This window comes from Trachurus trachurus (assembly GCF_905171665.1).
Source record: "Trachurus trachurus genome assembly, chromosome: 3".
Taxonomy (NCBI): Eukaryota; Metazoa; Chordata; class Actinopteri; order Carangiformes; family Carangidae; genus Trachurus; species Trachurus trachurus.
Genome location: NC_139893.1, coordinates 3440552 through 3465096, shown reverse-complemented (window position 1 = coordinate 3465096; position 24545 = coordinate 3440552). Strand labels below are relative to the sequence as shown.

The following is a 24545-nucleotide window of genomic DNA, read 5'->3' as shown; positions in this document are numbered from 1 at the left end:
GGAAGCTACCCAGCAAACCTGATCAGTCCTGCCCGTGTGTTACGTTATCTATAAGTTATATTAATTTAACAAGACAACAAAGTCCGTGCTTTACTGTAAGTGGGCCAGGGGGCGGCGGTACGCGGACCGCGGTACCGTTACGAGCCGGAACCTCTCACATCACAGCAGCAGCTACTCTGTCTTCTCCATGGGCACGCAAGCATGTTGGTGAGTAGGACAAGACCCGAAACGAAACCGTGGCGTTTGCAGCGCGCTGTCAGTAAAATCAATTTGTAGAGAGGGGGAAATAAAGGAGTAAACATGACTGGATGTAATGTTATGGTCAGCAGTGTTAAGTAGGCTAAATCTGCTCGGGAGGCACTAATTGCAGCTCTTTCACATTCTGTATTTCTGTAATTTCTTTCTTCTTTTTTTTTAGCTAGATAAAAGTAACAATGTGTTAAAATCATGGTTAAAATGCACCAGAATATGGGAAATGGTGTAGCCTTTACAAAAAAAATTCTGGGGGAGGCCCCCCAGACCCCAAATTAAGTTGTTTCACCCACATCTTTTTTTTTTTTGCTTCTGGCACTCATATATTTTGCCATATGGAATGACACATAGCTCTGTTTGAGCGGTGAGCGGTACAGAAATATGTAAATGGTGTGTGTGTGTGTGTGTGGGGGGGGGGGGGGGGGGGGGGGGGGGGGTTGGGCCGAGGGTGGGCCGGTGCGGTCAGAATTTTCCCGGTAGATTTTGGTGCCCCACTCCGCCCCTGGTGAATGCCATAATTTTACACCTGCAACAGAAATACACATTTGTTTTAAGCTTAGCCTTGCAAATGTGTGTTTAAAATCAAGCTTCAATCTGTTGTCGTCTTTCTCCAAGTTGAACAAGTTCTGTAAATGTTCTGGTAATGATACTTTATAAATTATTTTTAAGGTCTGAAGTTCTATTAGATCGGCCTCTTTTTTCAATAAACCTGCAGAAAAAAGGGTTCTCTGTTGCCTCCCTTGTGAATAACTCTTACTGCTATTTTCTGCAGCAGAAACAGAGACATAGCTTAACTTTAACCATTTCTACAAAAACAAAGCTAATTTTATCAGCAACTCAGTTTAATAAATTTTTTTTCTTCAGTTTTCGTCTTTGTAAAATCAGTACTTTGTTTTACTGCTAGTTTTAGTTTCAGTGAAGTACAATAACCCTGGTTTGAAGCAGCTTGAGCTTCGTCTCTTTATCCGACAGAAACTCTGAGCAGCAGCTGCCACAGTTTGAAGCTTTAAGGTAATTTTCCATTCTAAAAATAAAAGGTGAGTTTTGTTTGTCTTGATCATGCGTTATAATAAAGTGGAAAAACCCAGTTTGGTGAATAAACAGTTTGTCAGGTTGTTCCTCATTTAACAGACTTTATGACTTTTATATGGCAGCGAAGGGAAAACCCCCCCATCAACAGGATTTTACCATGTGGTGATGAATGAAACATTAGATTTTCCTGCATCGTTCGTTGGGTCATGAGACTGTGAATCTGGTTCCTCTCAGACGAATTTGTTCAGACTGGTCCTTTAGTTTAGTTTAGTTTAGTTTAGTTTAGTTTAGTTTACAGCGTCGACTCCACATGTCACATCATGGTGGTTGGAGCTTCTCAGAGAGCTGCTGAATGTTTCCAGTCGGTGTGAATCTGCTGCTGAAGAACCAACTGGACTCAACGACCTCTAAAGGGATAGTTCACCCAAAATTGAAATTTCACTCATTATCTCCTCCCCCTCATGTGGACTAAGGGCTGGGAGAAGTTTCAGAGTCCTCCGTGGCTTCTCTGAGTTACAGGGGGTCTCGGCGTAGCAGTGCATGTCCATATAACGGTTGCAAATGGATACCACTTTTCTTCGTAACAAAAAGACACACCAAAAAACATCCAGATACCTCCATGCTGCTCGAGTTCGTCCAAATTTGATGAACCAGGAAGAGGAGCTTCTGCTACAAAACAAGCTTGAAATATAGACTTATTTAATTTTTTCGGAACAATTTCGCATTTCAGGGCTTCAATACAAGACGGACATTACATACGAGCAGCATGGAGGTATCTGGATGTTTTTTGGTGTGTCTTTTTGTTACGAAGACAGTTGGTATCCATTTGCAACCGTCATATGGACATGCACTGCTACGCCGAGACCCCCTGTAACTCAGAGAAGCCACGGAGGACTCTGAAACTTCTCCCAGCCCTTAGTCCACATGAGGGGGAGGAGATAATGATGAGTGAAATTTCAATTTTGGGTGAACTATCCCTTTAACTGTAACTTGGTAACGAGGGACTGTTTGACTTCTGCTTTCCTTATGATGCAAAGGCTCTTTCTTTCTTTTTCTTCACAAAACAGTCTTCAAACCGTCAGTGCAGCTGTCACAACAGGTTCACGTTTCATCACAACTCTGTTTCATGTTTGCAAAAAGCTCAACAACACTTCATTTACATCTAAACACCTGATTTGTTTTGTCACTGATTGAACCAAACTGGACAAAGTGTGAAGAAGCTTTTTCACCATGATCATCACTAATTACATACGTCTATGACTAACACAAAATTAAATTAAATTAAAAAAAAATTCCCAGCTTGGGATCAATAAAGTATATCTATCATAACTTACAGTCACTGTGCACTTTATTTCCTACACAGTTACACACATTGCACTTTTTTTTTTTTTTTAACTTTGCACTACAATAAACACTGACAATTCTGTTGTAGCTATATACTTTTGTACATTACATTCTATTTTATTTGCTATTGCTATTTTGCCATTTTATTATGTATAGTTTGTTTTTTTATAATCTTATTCTTTATATTCTTACACTATGGTGTTATCGTCACTGTGTGTCTGTGTGATGCTGCTGCTGCACTGTAATTTCCCAGCTTGGGATCAATAAAGATCAATAAAGTCTATCTATCTATCTATCTATCTATCTATCTATCTATCTATCTATCTATCTATCTATCTATCTATCTATCTATCTATCTATCTATCTACTGTATCTATCTATCTATTACATCAGTGTAAAAAAAAAAGCAGGATGGATATTGTCACACATCAACAACATCACGCTTTGCTTTCAAACTTGAGTGTGACAATTGTCAATCACCTGTCAGATCTTTCACAAAGACTCAATGTCATAGATTGACTTATCATCGATAATAATTGATTGGATCATTGTCAGACGATGACAGAACGTTGATCAGCTTTGCAGAGTTTGACAGTTTCACTGAGAATCAATTGATCAGTTTTGATCAATGAGACAAATACTACACGTGGGGTTTTGTGTAGATTTGTATTTTGATTGATGAAAGAAGGAACAGAGAGGTTCAACATGTGCTATACTTTACAATAGTTGAGTTAACAGGATAACATCTGTGCAATATTTTCAGAGACACTTCTCGCATCTTATTTGAAACAAAAAATATCCTAGGTAGTAACCTAACCATGCTTTTCCCCAGTCAATTTCAAAATATAAATTGTTCCAGACAAATACCGAAGCAGGTTTACTAATTATGTCCCTTTGGATTAATTCCTTTATACATTTATTATTTGTTTTATTACTCAAAAAAGGATTTGAGTTCCCAATATATTTGTCTGTTTGAGTAATTTCGAGGGTGAAGGTTGGTGGAGGTTGTAGAGGATAACAGAATTTTAATACCTGAAGGAATAGCATCGAAACATTAGCAAATTAAGAAATTCATTAGGCTATAAGAGAACAGTTGACCCTCTTTGTTAAATAATTGACAGACAAGTAGTATGCCATGAAAGTTAGAGAGTTTCACAGGAAGTTTTTCGATATTATAATTACATCTTATTAAAAAATTAAAACCACCTAAGGCATGTGTTGAAATAAAGTTCCATAGAGAGTTAGTTTATCTTTTAGTCTTCTATTTTATTTTTATTTTATTTTTGACTATTTATTTTGAGATGCTTATTTTAATTTTAATTGTATTTCAGCTGCTCTGAATCTATTCTATTGAAGCACTAATGTGTATGTTCCTATTGTGAGTTAAAGCAGAAGTAAGTGATATTTGTGTTAATATAAGTCTTAAATAGTTATATCTTCCGACAGCAATCACTTACATAGAGTGTTTGGACTGAAACACGGGTCTGTCAGTCACTCTGCTCTGCTCTGAGCCCAGGAGAAAACTTTTATCGTATCCTACAGTTTTTATCCAATGAGGAGAGAGAACGGCATGCAGGGCTGTGTGTGCAGCCAAGGAACGCCGTGAATGTGGCGACGTAGGGACGAGGACTGTTATGGTGCGTTCAAGGAAACTCGTATTTTTCCGACCGTGAAGTGGTACCAGTATGATCTGGTACGAGTTCACCGGTCGGAAGTTACGAGTGGCCGTTATAGTGACTTTCACTGGTAAAACAGGTCGGAAAAACACGAGTGGGTTGCCTGGAACGCTACAAAGTCGTAAGTTGTGACTTGAAGCTGTAATTTACGATTTCAAAAGCCTGCCTGGAACGCAGCATTAGCGAAAACGACCGGACCACTTACTTCTGCTTTAACTTGCACTAATGTTGAATGATGTTCATCTGGCATTCCCATGACACTTATGGTAGCCTACTATGCACTATGAAAAATAGTGAACAAAAACAAAACAGAAACAAAAAAAGGTTTCTTTTAGTCCATTTAAAGCAGAAGTAAGCGATCCGGTGGTTTTGGCTAACTTCTTGTCAGCAGATGGAGTTAGCAGTCCCCGCCCTCGTCATGGATCTATTGGTCCTCGTCCCTACGTCACCACATTCACGCGCATCCCTTGGCTGCACACACAAGAGGACCGCCCCTTTATGCCGTTCTCTCTCCTCATTGGATAAAGGTTGTAGGATACAAGGAAAGTTTTCTCCTCGGCTCAGAGCAGAGTGACTGACAGACCCGTGTTTCAGACCAAACACTCTATAGAAGTGATTGCTGTCTGAAGATACAACTATTTAAGACTTATATTAACACAAATATTCACCTTACTTCTGCTTTAAATAACTGACAGACAAGTAATAATCAACCCATTTCTTTAAAAATAATCATTTATGTTTGGAACATATATCCTGGTTAATATTTGTGGGGAGAAAAAGTATGTTTTATACCAAAGACCAGCATAAGAGTAACTGTTTATGAAAGTTAGAGAGTTTAAAGGAAGTTCTTCGATATTATAATTACATCTTATTAAGAAATTAAAACCACCTAAGGCATCAAATACATGTGTTGAAATAAAGTTCCATAAAGAGTTTGGATGTAATAGGTATCTTTTAGTCCATTTAATTTTGAAGCTGAATTTTTCACGTTCGCCTTATTCGCCCTGGACGTGACGTGGCGTGACGTCGTCCTGCCGTCCTACGTACGGTACGTTACTATGTTCCGTTTTTACGTCAACATCACAGACCTACGACAAAAGCGGAGCAGTGAGTGAGTGAGTGTGTCCAGATATGATTTACAGTAAGAGATGAAGATAAAAAAAAGTTGGGTTTTTGTTTTGTAAATTTGCTGGTGTGTATATGGAATTTTGCTAATAGAATAAAAAGGTTGATAATAAATAATTTCTTTGTGGGCATTTTCTTATCAAAAAGACCAAATAAAATAAATTCAATTTTGATTTTAAAAGGGGTACCCTATCTAATTTTCTATTCAAAAAAAGGTTGAGGTCGCAGCTGAATTCTTCACGTTCGCCTTATTCGCCCTGGACGTCGTGACGTGATGTGACGTCATCCTGACGCTACGTACGGTACGTTACTACGTTCCGTTTTTACGTCAACGTCCCAGATCTACGACAAAAGCGGAGCAGTGAGTGAGTGAGTGGATGTGAGTGAGTTAGCTCAGCTGCTGCTCCCCGGAACATGACCGCTGTTGTTCCCCGGGTCGACCTGCAGAGCCACGCCGGGGATGGGAGCCTCCCTGCGGCCTGAAGTCCCGCCAGAGTCCCGGCGCTGAAGCAGCAGCAGCGGAGGAAGAAGGAGAAGCAGCTCGATAGATTCAGACAGGGGGAAGAAAGATGGCGGACTTCTCTCCCGTCCTGCCGCTGCGGGATGGAGGAGCAGGAGGAGGAGGAGGAGGAGGAGGGAGGTTCGGGCAGCAGCAGCAGCCCCCCATCTTCCCCCGGTCCCGGTCCGGGTCCGAGTCCGAGTCGGAGCTGTCGCAGAGCCTGGCCCGGACTAAGATCCGGTCGTACGGCAGCACGGCCAGCGTGGCGGCCTCTCTGGGGGAGAAGTACGTGGAGCACCGGCTCACGAACAGCGACACTCTGCAGGGCATCGCGCTCAAGTACGGCGTCACGGTAAGAGACCAGGACCAGGACCAGAGACCAGAACTAGAACTAGAACCAGGCCGAACCGGGCCACACAACGTTACCAGACAGAGTTGTTTAGAGGGAAATACAGAGACTGCTTGATGAAAAACTGTCCCTGAAGGCAACATGCATCAGTGGTTTAGCATGAATTTACCTCTAAAACAATGGGCCAATTTGCCAAAATGTTGAACTATCCCTTTAATAATGATAAATAGATATAAAACTTTTCCGAAACCATGACAACCACATCTGATCGATCACAGCGTATCAATAGTCTGATCAGAGGCAGCAAACACATACTGATGCATAGGGAGTTAAGAGTTAAGAGACGTGTGTTTAATTCCACCTTAACATCAACTACAGCTCCTTAACAACCTGTAAAACACTGATACTCATAATAATGTAACTGTAACTAAAAGTAACCGTAACTGTCCTGGTCTGATTCACTTAAAAACACTTGTCTGGAAACCTTAAAAACTTTGAATAACAGACTTTCTTCAAACTCCAGACACAGGGACCAAGCAGGGCCGTAATTACTATATATATATATATATATACCCCAATATTCAAATATGCTCAAAATGCCCCCCCCCCCCCCCCCCCCCCCCCCCCCATATATAGCCAGCTGATTAAAAACTAAAAAGTATCCCATGTGTTAGGGAATTTATGCTGCGTTAAAGACAACTCGGAAGTTGGAAAAAAAACGAGCTCCGAGTTGTAAAAAATGAATTGAACAGCGTCGAACTCGGAAATTACAGGTCGGAAACTCGGGTATCATCATATCAGAGCTCCGACTTTCCGACTTGACGTCACAACAACATCAAAACATGGCGGGCCTCGTCTTAAACGGTTAGAATTTAGACATTTTAAGTTCTTTGTTGAGGTTTGAATGCATGTTTTTGAACCGAGTTGTTTTGAACGCAGCATAACCGTAGGCTACTTTCCGGACTATAGAGCGCACCTGAGTATGAGCCGCACCAGCTAAATTTTAAAAGAAAATACATATAAAGGCTGCACTTGAATATAAGCTGCAGGTTTTCATGTTGTAACATGAGATATTTACACAGAGAGACAGTAGGAACTGTGACAGCCTGCTCGCTTTTCCTCTGTTTCGGTTACACTTTTTCTAATCATCATCATCATCCCAAGTGGTTTTTACCCATCCATGGATTTGAATCTGAAATGGAGCCAAGATTGAAGAGACGTGTGTTTGATTCCACCTTAACTCATTGAGTGCCAACCACGTAATTTCTCGTTTTTCGTTCCCTTGCGTTGAGTGCCGAAAACGTAATTTTACGTTTTTTGCTTTTTTTAAATTATGAAAATAGACACTTTAATACACATTATATGTAAATTTGGGGACTCTACGACGAGGAGAACTGAAATAGATGACGATCAAAGTCACATGACAGCTCATGATCTGGAAGTTTTTATCATAACTCAGCTTCTGCAAACGGAGTTCTGCATGCAGATGCAGCAGCTGCTCTGCTCTCACCCGCGCTGCTGCTCCAGCTGCTCGAGCTGCTCGGAGCTGAACCAGGAAGCTCTCAGCCGACAGTCCGCCCGGTCTTCAGCTGGAGCAACACCGTGTCCTCCCCAAAGTCCCCCCGCGGTAAAATCTGATGGTCTCTGGGCCAAAGCAGACCGGCATCACCGACCCGTACCACAGAAGGACCGCGACCACCGGCGGGACCGGTCTTCCCGAGCCGCGGTGGCCGACAGACCCTCACGCTCCGCGGGGAGAAGCTGTGACACGGCACGGTGCGTCTGTGTTATTGTTGTTTAGTGGCGCCCCCCCCCCGGCGCCGATGGTGGTTTTGTGAATAGAACAACCATTGTTGTATATATTTATCTTATACGAGCCCTTTGATCCAGAAATGCGAGTGTCAGAAGAGCGACAGACACAAACAGCGCACCTTTCATAAAAGACGCTCTATCTCCTTTTCTAGAAAAAAAGGAGGGATTTTGGTGAAACCCAGCCATGTTTAGCTTGACTTTTCTCAGGAACGGAGGCACGTAGAAACAAACGGTTTGTGGCCACTTGAAGCATAAAGTTAAACCTTTCAATTGAGCTACAGTATGTGTTGGTGGCAATAATATAGAATACACTGTGGCTCTACATAAAAAGTCAAAAATGGTCTAAATTGCCGGTACACTTGACTAAAACTTTGGAAAGGAGCGCGGCACTCAATGAGTTAACATCAACTACAGCTCCTTAACAACCTGTAAAACACTGATACTCATAATGTAACTGTAACTAAATGTAACTGTCCTGGTCTGATTCACTTAAACAGGAAAAACTTCTCTAAACTCAGAACAACAAAAACTTTCACCAAACTCCAGTTTCATCTGAGCTCAGAATAAAAACACAGATATTCAATCAATCAATCTTTATCGCAGACACAATAACTGGTCCATATAGACAAAAAAAATGCAAAAATATAATATAATAAAATAGATTTTAAAAAGAAAGAGAGAATCAAATATCAATTCACCATGTGTGCAGCTATATTATACAGTCTATGAGCTATATGCAGCTCCTCTATGATGCTGTTTCCTCCTCATCCAGGCTGCACATCAGAGTTTTTAACAGCTTCACAGTTTGGTCCATTACACTAAACAAACAGTTGAGTTGCACTTTGTCTTTTCCACCTGAAGCAACAACTTCAGTCCGTCACTGTGGAGCTGCTGCGTTTGCAAAACTTCAGAATACTGAACCTTTTTACATCAACTGAACATAAACTGAATTTACAAAGGAGCAACACTGTAAACATGGAGGAAACACTAATATCTTGTCCTCTATATTTATATCAGAAATGTGTCACAGTTCAGTGAGTTACTGTCTGTTAATCTGTGAACAATAAAGGTTTTAATCTTTGGATTCACAACAAACACTGAGACCAGATGAGAAGAGGATGAATTATGTGATTTTGGAGTTTTAGTGATTCAGAGAAAAAGTTTGTGTTTGTGCAGCTGCAGCTTCAACATCTCTGTAGTTCTGCTTTCGTTTTCACAACATGTGGCACAAGCAGCTGCTGCACCTGGAGGAGGAAGAGGTGCATCATGGGAGTTTAGATCAGTCAGTTTCCACTGGCTCCTGTTCAGACAGGTGAACCTGTTCAGACCAGTTCAGACCAGTTCAGATAGGTGAGATTCACTGTTTTATAATTTGATTTTTTTTGGTCATTTTATCTGTGTTAATGCAGAGGGAATAAAACTGGAGTTAATTTTCAACCACAGCTCTTTACATAATATCAATAATATAATATTTACACCTAGTTAAACACTGTGGCTCTGTTGTGGCCAATTAAAACCCTTATAAACTACTTGTGTTTTTTAAATTCAAAAGAGAATAGAAAAGCAGAAGATTATAGATAAGTGAACATGTCAGGAGCTCTGAATATAATTATCATATAGATTCATAAACTGTACGACATGTAAAATGTTTTCCAAAATGTAAAAGTGTCTGACATTGTGTAATGTTGGTTTGCAGCTCCTCACCGCCGCCTCATGTTGTTGTGTAGGTCAGTGGTTCTCAACGTGGGGTCTGGGGACCCCCAGGGGTCCCTGAGAGGGTTGAAGGGGGTCCCCAACTTTTTCTTGAAATTTTACCACTTTTTCTAGAATTTTTAAAAAAACTTTTTTGGGAGACATTTTACCACTTTTTTCTAGAAAACTTTTAACTTTTTGTTTGTTTGTTTCTTTTTTAACTTTTTTTTTTGAGAATTTTACCATTTTTTCTAGAAAATGTGTAACTTTTTTGTGTTTGTTTTTAACTTTTTTGAGAATTTCTTTTTTTTTTTTTAATTTTACCACTTTTTCTAGACTTTTTGTAAACTTCTTTTTTGAGAAATTTTACCACTTTTTTTCTAGAAATGTTGAAACTCTTTTTTTTTTTTTTTACTTTCTTTTTTGGAGAATATAACCACTTCTTCTTAGAAATGTTTGAACATTTTTGGAGAAATTGTACCACTTTTTTCCAGAAATGTCTCCATAATATTTCCAAAAATTCACGCCATTGGCCCTAATTTGAATGTAGAAAACTTAATTCAGTCTCAAAACAAATATTTGTGTATTTCTGGTGTTTGCTTCAAAGTTTTGTCCAATGGGGGTCTGTGGACTAATTTGTGTCAATTTCCTCCTCCTGTGCCAGATGGAGCAGATCAAGCGAGCCAACAAGCTCTTCAGTAACGACTGCATCTTCCTGAGGAACAGCCTGCACATCCCCGTGGCCTCTCAGAAGCGCTCCATCTTTAACGGACTCTCTCTGGAGTCTCCGGACGCCGAGGCCGAGCCGTCGGGTCTCCACGGCGCCGACGCAGCAGCAGCAGCTTGTGTTGTGACGCAGGACAGCGAGGGACCGTCCCCGCCCCCCTCGCCGTCCCCCCCGCCGCCGGCCGAGGACTCGAAGGCGCCGCAGCCCGAGGAGCTGTCGGCCAAAGACTTCTTACACAGACTGGACTTACAGATCAAACAGTCGAAGCAGGCGGCGCGCAGACTGAAGGAGGAGGAGGACAGGTGAGCTGAGGCTACGCTACGCTAAACTACGCTACACCACACTACACTACACTACAGACTGAAGGAGGAGGAGGAGAGGTGAGCTGAGGCTACGCTACGCTACACTACGCTACGCTACACTACACTGCAATACACTACACTACACTACACTACACTACACTACACTACAGACTGAAGGAGGAGGAGGAGAGGTGAGCTGATGCTACGCTACACTACGCTACACTACGCTACGCTACACACTACACTACACTACGCTACACTACAGACTGAAGGAGGAGGAGGAGAGGTGAGCTGATGCTACGCTACACTACACTACGCTACACTACACTACGCTACGCTACACACTACACTACACTACGCTACACTACAGACTGAAGGAGGAGGAGGAGAGGTGAGCTGATGCTACGCTACACTACACTACGCTACACTACACTACGCTACGCTACACACTACACTACACTACGCTACACTACAGACTGAAGGAGGAGGAGGAGAGGTGAGCTGAGGCTACGCTACGCTACACTACACTACACTACACTATACTGCACTACGCTACGCTATGCTAGCAATGCAGTGCAATGCAATGTAGTGCACTACACTACACTGCATTACACTACACTACTATGCTACACTACGCTACACTACGCTACACTGCATTACGCCAGGAGTACACTGGGAACGGCCACGACGTGATAAGTAAGCGGGGCGGAGCGGACTAGTCTGGGGCCGTTGACTCGCTGTTTTGGTAGCAGCCTGATCCAGGGAAAGAGAGACAGACCTTTCCTTCAAAATAAAAGCACCGAGCTAATAAAATGCAGTAAAACTCTTTAATTTAAGGAATATAATTTACAAGAAAGTCCCAGAGCCATTAATTTAACATTTTGCTTTAATTGTATTAGAAGTTAAAGCAGAAGTGAGTGATATATTTGTGTTAATATAAGTCTTAAATAGTTGTATCTTCCGACAGCAATCACTTCTATAGAGTGTTTGGACTGAAACACGGGTCTGTCAGTCACTCTGCTCTGCTCTGAGCCGAGGAGAAAACATTTATCGTATCCTACAGTTTTTATCCAATGAGGAGAGAGAACGGCATGCAGGGCTGTGTGTGCAGCCAAGGAACGCCGTGAATGTGGTGACGTAGCGACGAGGACTGTTATGGTGCGTTCAAGGAAACTCGTATTTTTCCGACCGTGAAGTGGTACCAGTTCGATCTGGTACGAGTTCACCGGTCGGAAGTTACGAGTGGCCGTTATAGTGACTTTCACCGGTAAAACAGGTCGGAGAAACACGAGTGGGTTGCCTGGAACGCTACAAAGTCGTAAGTTGTGACTTGAAGCTGTAATTTACGATTTCAAAAGCCTGCCTGGAACGCAGCATTAGCCAAAAAGACCGGATCACTCACTTCTGCTTTAATGTCTATTTTATAAGTTTTATGTTGGTGAACACTTTTATTTTGGTGAATTTGGTGATTTCGGTCTCCGCTACAGACACCAGGCTCTTCTCCTCTCTGAAGAGCCTGGTGACTAGAGGCTAGGCGCGGCCGTGACGCGGCGCGGCTTCACCGTGTTTGTTGCAGCTGTCAGCTTCACCTTGTCAAGCCAGTAAATGAGTGCACTTTATGCATCTCAACATATTTTTACATCCCTCCTGTTAAGATGGATTGACAGTAGGCTACTTTTTTCACAGGTAATCTGCTGACTATGAAGGGTTTGCAAGTGCAGACGATATTAAATGGTATAACTGGAGTGTTTAACTACACGATCATGGATCCACAATGTACAATGTTAAAGAACAAACCCCATAATGTTGCACTGCTACTGGCTTTGCCTCTGGTACATGAGACATTTATTTTAATCACTTTTAAGCGTGATAAATTCGTTTTATACACAGTTCTCTGTAGTTTTCTACCTGTTGGAGGGGAGGAAAGAAGAAGAGAGATGCCACGCGACACACATTTTGCGTCACAGCCGTTCCCAGTGTATTTCAACCATTACACTACACTACTGCTTGTGTGTGTGTGTGTGTGTGTGTGTGTGTCCTCATGGTCTGGATCCATGAAGGTCGATCTGATAATGAAGAAGCAGATTAATCAGCTGAAACCGTCCAGACGGCTCAGATTTAATTTAACCCTCGCTGGCTCCTGTAGCAGAGACACAACAACAACAACAACACAACAACAGCAGCTCCACCTCTGAAACAGGAAGTAGTTAATTCAGTGTTACGTTGAGTGGCAGCCTGTTTAATTATAAATAATAATGTCGGCTGGTCACTAGGGGTGGGAGAAAAAATCGATTCACACAAATATCGCGATATCTTTTTTGACGATTTTTAAATCAATTTATTTTTTCAAAAATTGATTAAAAAAAACAATTTGATTTTTTTTTTTTTTTTTAATTTTTTAAAATATTGTGCAATGTGCATTTGTTCGCCTTTTTTACATACAGAGAGTCCAGGTTTTGAAAAGGGTTTAAGTTCACTTTACAATGGAGTATGTTAATTTATAGGCTCCTACAGTATTTGTGTGCAGATAAATGTTAAAAATGCTAAAGACTAAAAATCGAGAGAATCGGCAATATCGTAGAATCGCAATTTAAATCGAATCGCCATCCAAAAACTCGTAGAAGAATCGAATCTGGAGAAAAGCATGGTCTGGTCACTGGTCACAGAGGGAATCTGCTGCAGAAGGATGAAGGAGCTGAGAACCATCGGTTATAATCAATCAATCAATCAATCAATCAATCAATCAATCAATCAATCAATCAATCAATCAATCAATCAATCAATATTAATGGAAACTGATCGATCAGTCTTCTGCTCTGGTCCTGTGTGTGTGTGTGTGTGTGTGGAGCAGCAGGTCCATGAACGCTGAGTCATTGTTCCTCCTGACACATGCTGAGTGTTGTTAGCACTTTGTTAGAGGACGGAGACCTCGTCCTCCTGTAGCTGATCTCAGACCAGTGTCCTTCCTGTTGCTCTTTTTTGAATTTCTGATTTTTTAAAAACTTTTTTTCCCCACTTTTTTAATTATTGTTTTAGTTTTTTTTTTCTTATTTTTTTGAAGTTTTACCACTTTTCCTAGAATTTTTTTTAAAGAAATTTCACCCCTTTGTATTGTTTTCCCCCCTCCCTTTTTGAGAAATTTTACCACTTTTTCTAGAATTCTTGAGTAATTTTACCAGTTTCTTCTCAATTAAAAAAAAAGACTTTTTACTATTTACTATATACTATTTTTAATTTTACCACTTTTCCTATCATTTCTTTGAGAAATTTTACCAGTTTCTTCTAAAATTTTGAATACTTTTTTTTTTCTTCTTCGAAATTTTACCACTTTTTCTGAGAAATTTTACCAGATTTTACAAAAAAAAAAAAAATTTAAACCTTTTTTTTTTTTTTTTTTTTTGAGAATTTTTACCACTATTTTCTAGAAATGTTTCAACTTTTTTTTGAGAAATTGTACATTTTTTTCCCCAGAAATTTCTCTATAATCTTTTAAAAATGTACGCCTAATTTAAACGTGCATTGATTGTTTGTGTATTTCTGGTGTTTGCTTCAAAATGTTGTCCAATGGGGGTCCGTGGTCTAATTTGTGTCAATTTTGGGTCCTTGATATAAAAAAGTTAGAGAACCAGCGTCTATGTGATACAAGTATGAACAGTTTACCACCTAAAAAGCAGTTTACCCACTTACACAACATTAGACTACACCACTGCAGCTGCCGTATTTAAAAGTCCCTTGACTGAATACAAACTAAGTTTCTAACCCTTCATAGGACAATATTTATTAATACTTTATTTCTTTGATCTGACCTCAGTACTCTCAGACTCGAGCTTTGAGAGGAAGTTTTTACATATTTTACCCATGAGCCTTTGCTCCGTGTTGTTGATGCAGTCGGTGTTTGAGCTGCAGTGAGTTCAGACAAACACAGACACACACCAGAACAAACACACACCTCAGGCCTGCGTGTGTCTTCAGATCACAGCTGTGAGTGACACCTGAGCTGTAATTTAATCCAAAAGCCAAACATCCCTAACTTTCTGTGAGTAGTGTAGGTCCATATCTATTACATTAAAATTATATGACACTCTAATGGAGTTACTATTACATTTATTTAGTCTTTAGTTATGGATATATTAGCCTAAATTTAGATCTTTAAATGATTAATTAAATTGCTCAGGCATTTGAAAGACATTGATATGTTTTTTCTTTTTTTTTAAAGGGATAGTTCACCCAAAATTGAAATGTCACTCATTATCTCCTCCCCCTCATGTGGACTAAGGGCTGGGAGAAGTTTCAGAGTCCTCCGTGGCTTCTCTGAGCTTCTCTACGAAGACAGTTGGTATCCATTTGAAACCGTTATATGGACATGCACTGCTACGCCGAGACCCCCTGTAACTCAGAGAAGCCACGGAGGACTCTGAGACTTCTCCCAGCCCTTAGTCCACATGAGGGGGAGGAGATATAATGAGTGACATTTCAATTTTGGGTGAACTATCCCTTTTAGTATATTTTAGGGGACTTTTTCACCTTTAATGGACAGGAAAGTTGAGAGAGAGACAGGAAATGGGAGGCAGAGAGGGGAATGACACACAGGATGTTTTAAAGATGTTATTGAGATGTTTTTAAAGATGCTTTAAAGATGTTTACAAGAGGTTGATACTTTATATACCTATTTTAGAAACGTTTTAAAGACTTTTTTTTTTTTAAACGTTTGAAAGATGCTGAGGCGTTTAGAACAGGTTGACGAGGTGAGGTGTTTTGAGGTGTTTTAAAGACGCTCAGCTCCTCTGGGACGTTTGTTTTCTCCATCAGACGTCCGATGTGAGATAAAGACTTCCTGCTTCCTCCTCTCTCTCTCTCTCTCTCTCTCTCTCTCTCTCTGCTGCAGTGACGGTGTAAAAACCTCCTCTCATCCTCTTATTGATCTTTTTCATCCCTTCTTCTTCCGCATTAATTCCACTTCTTGGCAGCTCGGCTCGTTGTCTCAGCATCAGACTGTGACGACGTCATCATGACATCAGCCCTGCAGCAGCGACACTGTTGTTTTCAGCCACACCATCAACACTCATCCATTATTCACACACACACACACACACCTGGACGCCGTGGTGACCTGTGTGTGTGTTAGTGTGTGTGTGTGTGTGTTTCCACTGTGGAAACTCAGCTCAGTATTAACTAAACGGTTGTAAATCTCTTTTCTTCTCTCTTTCATTTTGCAGGAGCGGCGAGGAGAGCTACACGGCCCCGACCTCGTCCTACCAGGAGATATAACACACCTGTTTACCTGAAGCCCAGTGTTGGACACGCACACACATATAGTATACAGTTAAAGGGATAGTTCAACATTTTGGCAAACTGGCCCCATTGCCATAATCGTCGCTATAGTCATAGCAGTTGTAGGTTTGTTACCTTTAATTGTCGGTGCAAGCTATTTTTAGAACGGCGGAGCAGAGCCGTGAGCTGCTCAGACCTACGCTACAGAGGCTCATTATGGGATTTCTTGGTTTCAAACTCATCAAACTCATCAAATACACAATCCAACAACTCCACAACGCTCTGGTGGACAAGTTGTGACCTGCACATTCACCACGCTATGAGATAATAACACAACGTTACCACACAGAGTTGTTTTAGAGGGAAATTCATGCAAAACCGCTGATGTGTGTTGCCTTCAGGGGCCGTTTTTCATCAAACAGTCTCTGCATTTCCCTCTAAAACAACTCTGTGTGGTAACGTTGTGTTATTATCTCATAGCGTGGTGAATGTGCAGGTCACAACTTGTCCACCAGAGCGTTGTGGAGTTGTTGGATTGTGTATTTGATGAGTTTGATGAGGGAAACCAATTAGAAATCCCATAATGAGCCTCCGTAGCGTAGCTCTGAGCAGCTCACGGCTCTGCTCCGCCGTTCTAAAAATAGCTTGCACCGACAATTAAAGGTAACAAACCTACTGCTATGACTATAGGGATTATAGCAATGGGCCAATTTGCCAAAATGTTGAACTATCCCTTTAAGACACACACACAGACACACACACACTACCACAACGTCCTTGCTCTTTTTTTTCTCTCTCTCTCTTTCTGCTTTTACCAAAACCACGTTGAACAAAGTGTCATGTTTTCTTGTTTTTGCCTTTTTTTTATTTATTATTATCGATCAGCTGATCTGATCTCCACTCTGACGTTTATGATTGTTGTTGTTGTTGTGTTGTTGCTGCTGCTGTTGTTGTTATTATTATGGTTTTGTTACAGTTTTTAACAGGGAGGAGGAGGAGGAGGATGAGGCGTTCAGGTTCAGGTTCAGCGGTCGGACATAGGATCGACAAGTCCATCATCATCATCATCATCCACTCATCTTCACCTCACGCTTCTGAAGCTGCTGTACAGAACCTGCAGCATGTTACACACACACACACACACACACACACACACACACACACACACACACACACACACACACACACACACACACACACACACACACACACACACACACACACACACACACACACACACACACACACACACACACACACACACACAAAGCGCTAAGCAACTCCAGCAGGATTAGTGTGTTCGAGTTGCGAGCAGCCTCAATCCGCTCCTAGAATAGCATCATCATCGGGGGCGGAGCTTCAACTCCAGCCTTCGCTCCATTGGTTGAGTTTTTATTTTATTTTTTTCTTTCTTTGGGATCTGAAGGGACGGCTCTGCTCTATGTGTGAATGCTTTATTATTATTATTATTATTATTATATTATTATTTATGTGTGGACAACTGTCTGTATAACGGCTGTTTTACTGTGCTTTTAAAATTCTGTTTTGGTTTTATTTTTCTGGGGGGGAGAATAAATAAAAACGTATTTAAATCCCCAGTGTGTAACTTATTTGGCTTTTTATGATCAAAAATCAAACATGTCTTTCATAAATCCGTATTTCACTGAAGGTGAATCACAGCTGCATACAAAGTAAAGCTTTCTGGTTCCTTAGAATGAGTTGTTACAAGTCGTTACAGATACATAAGTGGGCGACGCACCGAACCGAGGCGGCCATGTTGCATCGCCATTTTTTTTTTACGTTGAGTGGCAGCGTGACCATAGGTAACCACGGAAACTGAGCGGAGCTGTGGGCTCGGCCTGTTAAAACTGTCACCACTGTATACACTGCAAAAACTCAAAATCTTACCAAGAATATTTGTCTTATTTCAAGTCAAAACAAATCTAATTCTACTTAAAATAAGACTCATCACATTTAAAAAGTAGCTTGTTTTTAGACACTTTTTACTTCTTTCAAGCATATTTTCACTTTAAATAAGTAGAAAAATCTGACAGTGGAGAAAGTTTTTCTTTCTTATTACAAGCAGAAAAAACTTGCTTTCACTGGCAGATTTTTCTACTTATTTCAAGTGAAAATCTGTTTGAAACAAGTGAAAATGATCTAAAAACAAGTTAATTTTTAGGTGACGAGTCTTATTTAAAGTGGAAAGAGATTAGTTTTGACTAGAAATGAGACATTTTGACAAGAAATAAGACAAATATTCTAGGAAAGATTTCGAGTTTTTGCAGTGTAGTGTGAGGAAGGACGGAGGCACCGGTGTTGCATTCAGGTGCAGTCAGGCAGACGGCCGTCGGCAAACCAACCGGATGTCGTTTTACTCCACCAGAGAAAGACGGTAAAACAATACCACATCACCATGACAACATGTTGTCACTTGTTTACATAGACGCTTGTTTATCCTGTTACATGCAGCGTCTGTTGTCTGACGTCTGCCCGATTTCACGTGAATGCAACATCAAGAATACGTTCAGATATGCAACCGCACCGCTAGATGGGGGAATAATTCCTACGTATTATACCTTTAAAGCTGAGGCGACGATGATGACGTCGTGTCGTGTTTCACAGCTACAGCACACGAGTAAAGAAAAGGCAATGTTTTAATTGCTTTTTACATTTTTAGGAAAAAATCACAGATATTTACATTTAAAAATACTTCTTCATCATCATCATCTTCATCTTATCGTGGTCTGTCTCTATGGAAACGGTTAAACTCAGAGACATGCAGAGCAGAACAGAGAAGGAGAGCACTGACATGATACACAACAAATATATTTTTTTGGTAAATAAAAAGCAAAGGAGTACATTAAGATCATTATACATCATACTGGAGAAAGTAAAGATAATAATAGGCTAAGACAGGTTACACAGGATGAGTACGATCTGGTTTATGTGTATGTGTGTGTGTGTGTGTGTGTGTGTGTGTGTGAGTTGTGTTGCAGAATGAAATAAAAACATGTTTTGGAGACAGTTGTTGATGAATCTACAGCATCAAACTCTCATAAACACTGCAAAAACTCAAAATCTTACCAAGAATATTTGTCTTATTTCTAGTTAAAATTTAATTTCTAGTCAAAACTAATCTAATTATACTAAAAAATAAGACTCATCACATTAAAAGTAGCTTGTTTTTAGACACTTTTTTATTCCTTTCAAGCAGATTTTCACTTGAAATAAGTAGAAAAATCTGATAGTGGAGCAAGTTTTTCTTTCTTATTACAAACACAAAAAACCTGCTTTCACTGGCAGATTTTTCTACTTATTTCAAGTGAAAATTTGTTTGAAACAAGTGAAAATGATCTAAAAACAAGTTAATTTTTAGGTGGAAAGAGATTAGTTTTGACTAAAACTGAGACATTTTGACAAATATTCTTGAAAAGATTTTGAGTTTTTACAGTGTAACATTCATGAGTTAAATGCTTAACAGGTGAATCTGTTACATCAGATAAAATCTACAGATTATTACTCTGTGATGTCGACGTGCAAATATGACGAGTCAGGGGAGGAAAAACTACCGAGTCATGATACTGTCAATAAATCCCTTTGTTTCATATATGTGTGTGTGTATCTGTGTGTGTGAGAGAGTGTGTGTGTGTGTGTGTGTGTGTGTGTGTATCTGTGTGTGTGAGAGAGTGTGTGTGTGTGTGTGTGTATCTGTGTGTGTGAGAGAGTGTGTGTGTGTGTGTGTCCTCAGCAGTGATGTAGAACGCAGGTAACTGTCTCAGTGTGTTGGGTCCACACTGCAAACACTCGAACTCTTACCAAGAATATTTGTCTTATTTCTAGTTAAAATGTCATTTCTAGTCAAAACAAAATCTAATTATACTAAAAATAAGACTCATCACATTTAAAAAGCAGCTTGTTTTTAGACACTTTTTACTTCTTTCAAGCATATTTTCACTTGAAATAAGTAGAAAAATCTGATAGTGGAGCAAGTTTGACAGATTTTTCTACTTATTTCAAGTGAAAATTTGTTTGAAACAAGTGAAAACTGTCTAAAAACAAGTTAATTTTTAGGTGACGAGTCTTATTTTAAGTGGAAAAAGATCTGATAGTGGAGCAAGTTTTTCTTCCTTATTACAAGCACAAAAAACTTGCTTTCATTGGCAGATTTTTCTACTTATTTCAATTGAAAATCAGTTTGAAACAAGTGAAAATGATCTAAAAACAAGTAAATTTTTAGATGACGAGTCTTATTTTAAGTGGAAAGAGATTAGTTTTGATTAAAACTGAGACGTTTTGACAAGAAATAAGACAAATATTCTTGGAAAGATGTTGAGTTTTTACAGTGCAGTGAGCTGAGCCGAGCTGAGCCTCACAGGCTGCCGTAGATCCTCTTGATGGTGTCGCCCTCGTCCTTGGCGATGATTCCCTTCTCGATGTACGAGTCGACCTGCTGGTCCATGAAGTCCTTCAGCTTGGACAGGTCGTAGTCTGGGAGGGGAAACGGGGACAGAGCAGAGGAGGGATTAAGACACCGGACATCCTCATCTTCATCCTCATCTTCATCATCCTCATCATCATCATCATCATCATCATCCTCGCCTCCTGAAGACGGCGCTCCTCGCTCCTCGCCACCCAAACAGGCGGAGAATCTGGAGCAGTGGCTCGTCATCGCTCAGGATTAAGGTCAGAGTTTGTCTCGGATTAAGACGACGAACTCAGGAAGTAAAAACATAAACACAGAATAAAGAAACAGTGAAGAGGCGATGGTGGTTGTTCAGGATGGTTAAAGGGATAGTTCAACATTGTGGCAAATTGGTGCAAATTACCATAATCCCTATAGTCATAGCAGTAGGTTTGTTACCTTTAATTGTCGGTGCAAGCTGTTTTTAGAACGGCGGAGCAGAGCCGTGAGCTGCTCAGAGCTACGCTACGGAGGCTCATTATGGGATTTCTTAATTGGTTTCCCTCATCAAACTCATCAAATACACAATCCAACAACTCCACAACGCCCTGGTGGACAATTTGTGAGCTGCACATTCACCACGCTATGAGATAATAACACAACGTTACCACACAGAGTTGTTTTAGAGGGAAATACAGAGACTGTTGATGAGAAACTGTCCCTGAAGGCAACGCGCATCAGCGGTTTTGCATGAATTTACCTAGTTACAACAAGTCTACAAGTTACTACAAGTCATTGATTTCAATTGATTTCTCAAAGTGAGGACCGGGGACCCCCAGGGGTCCTTGAGAGGGTTCAAGGGGGTCTCCAACTTTTTCCTGAAATTTTACCACTTTTTTTAATTTGATTAGTGTCTTTACTTTTTTTTTTTTTTTTTTTAGAAATTTAACCATCATTTCTAGATTTGTCTTTAAACGTTTTTTTTTTTGTTTTTTTTAGAATTTCTACCAGTTTCTTCTAGAATTTTTTAAAACCTTTTTGAAAATGTTACTACTTTTTTTTAGAGATTTTTGAGAAAATATTTTACCTTTTTTTTTTTTTAGAATTCTTACCACTTCTTTCTAGATTTTTTAAACTTTTTTTTTTTTTAAATTTTCATCATTTTTCTTCTAAAAAAAGTCTTTCTTCCAGAAATTTCTCATCAATATTTCCACAAATTCTAGTTACTAGTCATTGATTTAACCAGAACTAGGACTCTGGAGCTGGAGACAAGGGACATGGAGCTGAGTTAAGGTGGAAATACTAAAGAGTTAAGGTGGAAATACTACAGAGTTAAGGTGGAAATACTACAGAGTTAAGGTGGAAATACTACAGAGTTAAGGTGGAAATACTACAGAGTTAAGGTGGAAATACTACAGAGTTAAGGTGGAAATATTACAGAGTTAAGGTGGAAATACTACAGAGTTAAGGTGGAAACACTGAAGAATTCCTCCTTAAAACCAGGATGTGTCCTCTGTCCTCGTCCTGCTCCAGTCGGACAGGATGTGTCTATATTTAGAGACGAAGCTCTCCAACAGCTGACGGAGGAACGACCTCGTCACCTTGACGACAGCTTTTATCGCTTTGTTTCATAATAAAGTTTCTGTGAAGGATTAAAAGACTTCAGTGATCAGAGGACGAACGACTCTCTAACTCTGTCGTTGTTGTTGCCGTGAGGAACCACGACGACGAGCCAAAACCAGGATGTGGTCGCTACGTCCATCTGCTGCTTTGGCTAATCTGAGCAGCGTGTAGGTGTAAACACACACACACACACACACACACACACACACACACACACACACACACACACACACACACACACACACACACACACACACACACACACACACACACACACACACACACACACACACACACACACACACACACACACACACATTAATGTATGTGCAGATTTAAACAAACACACAGCGAGTGCACTGATTCGTCCTAATGGAGTAAACACAATAAACCTGCTCTGTTACTATGACACTGTGTTGTAGATGAAAAGGCTTTTGTTCTGCAGCAGCTGTTGTTGAGGAGGAGGAGGAGGAGGAGGAGGAGGAGGAGGAGGAGGAGGAGGAGGAGGAGGAGGAGGAGGATGAAGAGGAGGAGAGGAGGAGGATGAAGAGGAGGAGACGTTCAGAACCATCTTTCCTCCAATTGATTTCCGTAAGAATCCACCTGTCACAGCCCAAACCTTTGTCAAAGGCACAGCTGTGGACATAGTCAACCATTATAAGTATTTAGGCTCCATCCTGGATGATAAACTGTCTTTTGAGAGCAACTCAGATGCCATCTGCAGGAAAGTAAATCAGAGGTTGTTTTATTTAAAGCAGAAGTGAGTGGTCCGGTCGTTTTCGCTAATGCTGCGTTCCAGGCAGGCTTTTGAAACCGTAAATTACAGCTTCAAGTCACAACTTACGACTTTGTAGCGTTCCAGGCAACCCACTCGTGTTTTTCCGACCTGTTTTACCGGTGAAAGTCACTATAACGGCCACTCGTAACTTCTGACCCGTGAACTCGTACCAGATCGAACTGGTACCACTTCACGGTCGGAAAAATACGAGTTACGGGCTGCCCTGAACGCACCATAACAGTCCTCGTCCCTACGTCACCACATTCACGGCGTCCCTTGGCTGCACACACAGCCCTGCATGCCGTTCTCTCTCCTCATTGGATAAAAACTGTAGGATACGATAAATGTTTTCTCTTCGGCTCAGAGCAGAGCAGAGGGACTGAGAGACCCGTGTTTCAGACCAAACACTCTATGTAAGTGATTGCTGTTGGAAGATATAACTATTTAAGACTTATATTAACACAAATATATCACTTACTTCTGCTTTAAGGAAACTGAGGTCTTTTAACGTTGATAAGAAGTTTCTTAAACTGTTTTACTCATCTTTTATTGAGTCCATCTTAACTTTTGCAATGATTTGTTGGTTTGGGAACCTCAGCATATCAAATAAGAATAAGATGAAGAATGTGGTCAAACTCTGCCAAAAAACAATTGGCATTAACCTGAATGACCTTGACAATGTTTATCAGGGCAGAGTCACTCAGAGTTAAAGGGCCATTCTGGCAAACCCTCTCCACCCTCTTCATGCAGAGTTTCCACTCCTCCCATCTAAGAGGAGGTACACGTTCCCTTGTCAGGCCAAAGCTATATGTATTTATATGTATTTATTGTATCATGTGTGTGCTACGTGAGCTCTACTGTGTTGACTTTTGTTGCAAACCAAATTGCCCTTCGGGGACATTAAAGATTTTCAAATCAAATCTGTTGAACTTTCTCATAGATATACATAGCCTACTATATACAGTATTGACTAGATGCCGCGTTCCCATCCAGCTCTATTGAGTGGAATAAGTCAACGCGGCGGCCATCTTGGTCAGGGGGAAGCCGTGTCTACTTCCTGCACTAGAGGTCTATCAACCATTAAAATCACCATAACTCACCGAATATTCAACCAACTTTCAAGCCGTTTGGTTTATTATAAATGTCAGACATATTTATGATACAACAACAACAAAAAATTGGTTGTTTTTTTTTGGAAAATTCTTATATATTTTTTTTTTATGTATTAAACATAAACTTAGTACATACTCAGACACACACCCACATGCATAAATAAACTGAAATGTGTTCTACAAGGGTCTGACTGCTGGTCAGACTTATAACTCTGCTTTTAACTCCGCTTTCCTAGCGCCCAATGTTTTTTTAGTTTTTCTTTTCTTTTCCCTTTTTAGTGTTTAGGCTACTTGAACTTAATTCATCTGTACCAGTTCTCTTCTTTTGTCTCGCTTTCTTCTCTCACCTCTTTTCGTTTATTTATTTATTCATTTAGTGTTGTTATCATTACTACTACTTTTATTTTTACTATCAACATCTTCCCCTTATTTTTCATTTTTTTTCCTTTGTTTTCTTTTTTTAATTTTGTTATTTCTATACCTTGCACAAGGTATGTGATTATTATTTCTTTACTGTGCTTCAATTATTTGTTAGTTCAAGGTGAG

At 40.3% G+C, this 24545-nt stretch overlaps 2 protein-coding genes across 2 annotated transcripts in view; one reads left to right on the top strand and one right to left on the bottom strand.

The window, feature by feature from the left end:
* The first annotated feature begins 5804 nt into the window (after positions 1-5804).
* Positions 5805-16177, top strand: lysmd2 (LysM, putative peptidoglycan-binding, domain containing 2). The gene is made up of 3 exons (XM_083993397.1): positions 5805-6280; positions 10446-10810; positions 16027-16177. Exons 1-3 carry the CDS (start codon positions 5999-6001, stop codon positions 16076-16078), a joined length of 699 nt encoding a protein of 232 aa, XP_083849523.1. The 5' UTR covers positions 5805-5998; the 3' UTR covers positions 16079-16177.
* Positions 16178-20453: 4276 nt separating this feature from the next.
* The window catches only part of scg3 (secretogranin III), a gene marked incomplete at its 3' end in the record, with an annotated part of 28835 nt that continues 24743 nt past the window's right edge, over positions 20454-24545 (bottom strand). The window contains exon 12 of the mRNA XM_083997056.1: positions 20454-20572. Within this exon, the coding sequence (XP_083853182.1) occupies positions 20454-20572 (119 nt within the window). The remainder of the gene's footprint in view (positions 20573-24545) is intronic.